Source organism: Salmo salar, chromosome 09, assembly GCF_965601325.2.
Source record: "Salmo salar chromosome 09, fSalSal1, whole genome shotgun sequence".
Classification (NCBI taxonomy): Eukaryota; Metazoa; Chordata; class Actinopteri; order Salmoniformes; family Salmonidae; genus Salmo; species Salmo salar.
The window spans coordinates 42,921,632-42,929,401 of NC_138299.1; the positions used below are offsets into that span (position 1 = coordinate 42,921,632).

The 7,770-nt window shown below is 38.0% G+C and overlaps 1 protein-coding gene across 1 annotated transcript in view; it reads right to left on the bottom strand.

The window, feature by feature from the left end:
- The window catches only part of LOC106575145 (thyrotropin receptor), a 36,824-nt gene extending 29,325 nt beyond the window's left edge, over positions 1-7,499 (bottom strand). The window contains exons 1-4 of the mRNA XM_045723680.2: positions 7,090-7,499; positions 6,352-6,423; positions 6,045-6,119; positions 1,177-1,251 (exon numbers count right to left, since the gene is read on the bottom strand). Of these exons, the coding sequence (XP_045579636.1) occupies positions 1,177-1,251; positions 6,045-6,119; positions 6,352-6,423; positions 7,090-7,298 (431 nt within the window). The 5' untranslated portion in view covers positions 7,299-7,499. The remainder of the gene's footprint in view (positions 1-1,176; positions 1,252-6,044; positions 6,120-6,351; positions 6,424-7,089) is intronic.
- Positions 7,500-7,770: the final 271 nt, after the last annotated feature.

A 7,770-nucleotide genomic window follows, 5' to 3' on the forward strand; every position in this document is an offset into this window, starting at 1 on the left:
CTCTGGCCCATCCCATCGGTTTCTGGGACCAATCAGACGGTCTAGAATGGATTTCCATTCTAGATATTGTCGGGGAGGTACTCAGATCCAGACTCATTGCGGATAAGAAACTAATGTCTGTGAGCGTGGCGTAGGAGTTTGTTTAGCCAGGCAACCGTAAGTAAGCATTTCACTGTGAGTCTACACCTTTTGTTTACAAAGCATGTGACAAATACAATTTGATGTGATTTGATGAAAAGATCCTAAGAAAAGTTACATCTATGATGTCATCAGGAGTACCCCTTTAACGAAAAAAACCTGAAGTAATTGCAGCGTTCCAAGAATTCCTGCACACCACTATAATCAACAATTTGTCATTCAGCCACTTATACTAACCGGTAAATTATATATGATAAAGTATAATTTACTTTATGTATAGAGGTGCTGCCAAGACAACCATGGGACCAGGTAGCTCAGTTGGTAGAGCATGGAGCATGGTGCGCACATGAAAGTAAGTTGCTTGGGATAAAAGTGTCTGCTAAATGGCATAAATGATTAAATAAAATGATTATAAATTAGGTAGCCTAAGTGAAGCCTGAAACTAATGCATCGTCCTCTAAAAGGACAGGAGAATACCAACATGAACAAGACAACACTTCATCGCTGAAAGGGCTCCTGGGAGACATTCACTAAGTGACTGGACCATTGATTATTTTAGCCATAACACAGTTCTCTGCTTCTTCCTTTTCTTGAACACGTGTGGAAGTTTTTACTTGACTTTTATGGAAGCACCTGAGTTTTTACTTGACTTCTATTGTAGCAGAGGTGGTTTGCATCTTTCTTAAGGGGTAATGGACCTTATTCACAGCAGAATGTTCTACCATAAACAGCTGGTGTGGGTAGCTGATAAACGGTTGGGTCTTTTTAAAAACCATCACAGACTACAATGTTTTTTACGAGTATCCAAATACAAATAATAATCGTTGCGGTGTGAAGCGGTTTTCGATCTGCAGGGTTTATGCATGGCAGCACATTGATTCTTACCCCATAAAAAATGATGAACGTCAAACATTTTTTTATGTGAATAAGGTCCGAAGCTGCCATGACAGTTAATGGTTGCATCAAAATAGATTCTTAGTCAACTTACCTGGTAAAATAAGGGTAAATAAATTAAATGAAATAATTTCCCCCACTTACAGGTACTTTAAGTTTGTGAGGTCCTTGAATGCCTCTGGGTCAATGTAAGACAGGCTCCTGATACTCCTTATTTCTCTGTGACAAACACACACACACACACACACACACACACACACACACACACACACACACACACACACACACACACACACACACACACACACAGCAAATGAATGTGATGCGCACACAATTGAACAACAACCAACACCACATCACACAGTCCAAAATGTCCATAATGTTACTATGTTACCATGTTCTATGTTACCATGTTACCATGTTCTATGTTACCATGGTAACATGGTAACATAGAACATGGTAACGTGGTAACATAGAACATGGTAACATTGAACATAGAACATGGTAACATAGAACATGGTAACAAGGTAACATAGAACATGGTAACATAGAACATGGTAACATAGAACATGGTAACGTGGTAACATAGAACATGGTAACATAGAACATGGTTACATGGTAACATAGAACATGGTAACATGGTAACATTGAACATAGAACATGGTAACATTGCACATGGTAACATAGAACATGGTAACGTGGTAACAAGGAACATGGTTACATGGTAACATAGAACATGGTAACATTGAACATAGAACATGGTAACATTGCACATGGTAACATAGAACATGGTAACATGGTAACATAGAACATGGTAACATAGAACATGGTAACGAGGTAACATAGAACATGGTAACATAGAGCATGGTAACAAAGAACATGGTAACATAGAACATGGTAACATAGAACATGGTAATGTGGTAACATAGAACATGGTAACATAGAACATGGTAACATAGAACATGGTAACGTGGTAACATAGAACATGGTAACATAGAACATGGTAACGTGGTAACATAGAACATGGTAACATAGAACATGGTAACGTGGTAACATAGAACATGGTAACATAGAACATGGTAACATAGAACATGGTTACATGGTAACATAGAACATGGTAACATAGTAACATTGAACATAGAACATGGTAACATTGCACATGGTAACATAGAACATGGTGACATAGAACATGGTAACGTGGTAACATAGAACATGGTTACATGGTAACATAGAACATGGTAACATTGAACATAGAACATGGTAACATTGCACATGGTAACATAGAACATGGTAACATGGTAACATAGAACATGGTAACGAGGTAACATAGAACATGGTAACATAAAACATGGTAACATGGTAACAAAGAACATGGTAACATAGAACATGGTAACATAGAACATGGTAATGTGGTAACATAGAACATGGTAACATAGAACATGGTAACGTGGTAACATAGAACATGGTAACGTGGTAACATAGAACATGGTAACATAGAACATGGCAACGTGGTAACATAGAACATGGTAACATAGAACATGGTAACATAGAACATGGTAATGTGGTAACATAGAACATGTTACCTTGTTACCATGTTCTATGTTACCACGTTACCATGTTCTATTTTACCATGTTCTATGTTACCATGTGCAATGTTACCATGTTCTATGTTCAATGTTACTATGTTACCATGTTCTATGTTACCATGTAACCATGTTCTATGTTACCACATTACCATGTTCTATGTTACCATGTTACATGTTACCATGTGCAATGTTACCATGTGCAATGTTACCATGTTCTATGTTACTATGTTACCATGTTCTATGTTACCATGTAACCATGTTCTATGTTACCACGTTACCATGTACTATGTTACCATGTTCTATGTTACCATGTTACCATGTTCTATGTTACCACGTTACCATGTTCTATGTTACCACGTTCTATGTTACCATGGTCTATGTTACCATGTTACCATGTTCTATGTTACCATGTGCAATGTTACCATGTTCAATGTTACCATGTCGCCATGTTACCATGTTCTATGCTACCATGTTGCCATGTTACCATGTTTTATGTTACCATGTTCTATGTTACCATGTTGCCATGTTACCATTTTCTATGTTACCATGTTGTCATGTTCTATGTTACCATGTTCTATGTTACCTTGTTGCCATGTTACCATGTTCAATGTTACCTTGTTGCCATGTTACCATGTTCAATGTTACCATGTCGCCATGTTACCATGTTCTATGCTACCATGTTGCCATGTTACCATGTTTTATGTTACCATGTTCTATGTTACCATGTTATCATGTCACCATGTTACAATGTTCTATGTTACCATGTAACCACATTTCCATGTTACCATGTTCTATGTTACCATGTTACCATGTCACCATGTTCTATGTTACCATGTTACCATGTTCTATTTGACCATGTTACCATGTTCTATGTGACCATGTTACCATGTTCTATGTTACCATGTGCAATGTTACCATGTTCTATGTTCAATGTTACTATGTTACCATGTACTATGTTACCATGTAACCATGTTCTATGTTACCACGTTACCATGTTCTATGTTACCATGTTACCATGTTACCATGTTCTATGTTACCACGTTACCATGTTCTATGTTACCATGTTACCATGTTCTATGTTACCTTGTTACCATGTTACCATGTTCTATGTTCAATGTTACCATGTTACCATGTTCTATGTTACCATGTTCTATGTTACCATGTTACCATGTTCTATGTTACCTTGTTACCATGTTCTATGTTACCATGTTCTATGTTCAATGTTACCATGTTACCATGTTCTATGTTACCATGTCACCATGTTCTATGTTACCATGTTCTATGTTACCATGTTCTATGTTGCGATGTTACCATGTTCTATGTTGCCTTTTTGCCATGTTCTATGTTACCATGTTCTATGTTACCATGTTACCATGTTGCCATGTTACCAAGTTACCATGTTACCATGTTGCCATGTTACCAAGTTACCATGTTACCATGTTCTATGTTACCATATTACCATGTTGCCATGTTACCATGTTACCATGTTCTATGTTACCATGTTGCCATGTTCTATGTTACCATGTTGCCATGTTGCCATGTTACCATTTTCTATGTTGCCATGTTACCATGTTTTATGTTACCATGTTCTATGTTACCATGTCACCATGTTATCATGTTCTATGTTACCATGTTACCACATTTCCATGTTACCATGTTCTATGTTACCATGTTACCATGTTCTATGTTACCATGTTCTATGTCACCATGTTCTATGTTACCATGTACTATGTTACCATGTCACCCTGTTCTGTGTTACCATGTTCTATTTTACCATGTTCTATGTTACCATGTTCTATGTTACCATGTTAAAATGTTCTATGTTACCATGTTCTATGTTACCATGTTCTATGTTACCATGTTAAAATGTTCTATGTTACCATGTACTATGTTACCATGTCACCCTGTTCTGTGTTACCATGTTCTATTTTACCATGTTCTATGTTACCATGTTCTATGTTACCATGTTAAAATGTTCTATGTTACCATGTTCTATGTTACCATGTCACCATGTTCTATGTTAGCATGTTACCATGTTCTATGTTACCATGTTACTATGTTCTATGTTACCATGTTACCATGTTCTATGTTACCATGTTACCATGTTCTATGTTACCATGTTGCCAGTGCCAAACACATTTCTACCAAACTGGAATGTAATCATAATCACCCAGGAAGAGAAAAGATTGGGTTGGATCAGTAATCCTCGCCCCTGTTTTGGTAAAAAGCTGAAGGATGGGGCTAGAGAAATGTAAACACTCTCAAATTCATAGACAGAGCTACGGATGCAAGGACTGACCATCCATGATATCCAAAGTATAGTTTTAACCATGTTCTGAGGCTATATAGTGTTTGTTTACATTTAATATGTTTACAAACATTGGGGTAAAACAAGCTTCTATTTTGGGTTCTGATGGGGTACAACAGCTGAACTAAGCTCATGAGACATTTATAAGTTATGTTCACTAAGAATCAATGGGTACATATCATTAACTTAGAAGTCAAAAAAAGGATGTAGCAGCTGTATATTGCCTCTTGAGAAGACACATTTCAGTCGAATGTAGTCAGTTGTGCAACTGAGTAGGTATCCCCTTTCCCTTTCCTTAAGCCACAACCCAGAGTCTGTGCATGTCTACCGTGGCTGTCTGGGAGACTGCAACCATTCAAACCACAACAAAAACAGCTATGTACAGGGCCGGACTAACCAAATCTGGGGCCCTGGGCATTAACATTTTAGAACCCCGTACTCTTTAGAACCCCGTACTCTTTAGAACCCTGTACTCTTTAGAACCCCGTACTCTTTAGAACCCCGTAATCTTTAGAACCCCGTACTCTTTAGAACCCCGTACTCTTGGCGGCAGAAAGAAATGTTTGCTGTTTTAAAACTAAATTCCTGCAATTCTACACATTTTGCCTTTGGGCTGAGAGATAAATGTGCTTATATTTCCTGTAGATTTACACATTTCGACATGGCTTATGCCTTTTTCTTATGTTATCTGAGTGACTGAAACATTATAACAAAATCAGTGGATGTCACCTGGGGCCCCGGGGCATGCAATCCGGTCGGTAATCCGGGCCCTGCCTCTGTGCCAGCCGTTGAGAATTCATGTAAATGCATGCATCCAATAATTATTCAGTCTCTCGTTTGGTCATGTAATTTGATATTTCCCCGTCTAAACCTTTTAGGCTAAACAACGATTCAGGCACCTCCTGTTCCAATTCCAAACCACATGGTTGGGCTAAAAGAGCCTCCAATTCCAAACCACATACCGTTGGGCTAAAACACAAACTCTGGATGGTAGATTGGAGGCTCTATATGCGCTGCAACCCTAAACTGAGGTAGATAGATATATGAGATAAGAGAGAGATGGGTTTCCGAAGAAAAAAGAGAGACTGTGGCGGGGCCGCCTAACCTACTGTACTTACATGTGGATAGCCTTGGGCAGCTTGTGAAAGGAATGTCTCTCCAGACTCGTCAGACTTTCATCATCTGAGATGTAACTGATTGGGAAAATATAGAATGGAAATGTAGAACTTTTTCACTGCAAGAACAGATTGGATAGTAGTACATTGTAAACAGCTACATCTATATCCGTCCCTGGCTGTTCCCCTGTAGGCCCTATGGAAGTGTATGGAAGTGAGATAATCAATGACGGGCTGTTCAGTTCTATGATATTATACTTTTACTACTACAGATATAACATAGTAGCATATGTTACAAACAATAACCTACATGTGAGAGATGTTGATCAAGTTGGCGAAGGCATCCTGAGATATGGAGGTCAGTCTTGTCTCCACAAGCCACCTGTTGTGATAATACATCGATAATCTGTTGCATTTGTATAGTGCTTTTCATTTCATTTGTGTTGTGCGTGTAAAGGTATCCATTCTAGTTTTCACATCTCTATAATATCCCTGCAACCCATTATTATACCGCATTAGCTTTTTTTCTTTGTTCTAATTTAGTTATCTGCAAATACAAAGTAACTATTGCCTGACCTGTCACATCCATAGACATTATATAGATAATATAAACATATTCTGGGGCTATGGGATGATGGTTACTGGTCAGTGTAGATCTGCAGAGAGAGAGAGGGATTGTTCTGTCGACATAGTATCCAATAGAAGCTGATTAATAATAATAATAATAATAATAATAGATTATACACATTTACAAGATGAGAATACCTTCTATGTATGTTGGGTAATGATAAAAACAGACAGCTGTGTTAAACCCATGAGATAAGAACCAATACGTAAATATAAACAATTCAAATCACCAGTTGAACAGATTTCTTGAATCCCAGACTGTAGTTTAAAACTAAATCCCACTACCAGGTATTATTCGTCGTATGTCAATTAAGTGAACTTCTCTTTTGCTGAGTTATTCCTTTAAATCAGCATCACTTCGACTGACTGACAGGGCAGGTAAAAAGAAACACTAGAAAGATACGGAAACGAGTGTACTTACAACTCTTTAGTGCTGGGATGGAATGCAGGTAGGACGTCAATTTCGAAGCATGACACTGTTTTCGTAATGTCCCATTTGGTGCAGTCGCAAAAAGTTGGGCAAACGTCGATGTTATCAGTTGTATCGACCGGTGAAGCGATGAAAAGTATAAACATACGAATAATCAGATTCATTTTCAGATATATTACTGAATGGATATCCTCGCTCATTATTTGGTATTGCGTGAAGCCTATGAACGCATATTCGGCACATTAAAGTTTAATTTCCAATGTCAAGGTATATTAAAGTTGTATTCGCCCGTATAGCATCTCATGAAGACATGTACTCCCAAGTTAAATCGATGTCAAATTTGATAGAGATGCGGTATGGGGGCGTTCCGTTCATATGAAACTTGCGTGCGTTGAACATGGCTGAATCACACCGTATGGGGAGGGTGAGTTATTTGTACTTTTCTGTGCGTGGTACTGTAGGTAATTTATTGGGGATATACAGTTCCAATAATATTTTAATATTGGACAGATTGTAGGATCTGGGGACAGGAGATTTGTAGATTTATACGAACCATCCAGGCAAGATTTCCCGATGACGATGCATTGTACAAAATAACGGCTGTAGACGTCACACACGTTTCCCAAAACACCACGTAGTGCACTCGATACAAACTGAAATAAACCTGTGTCG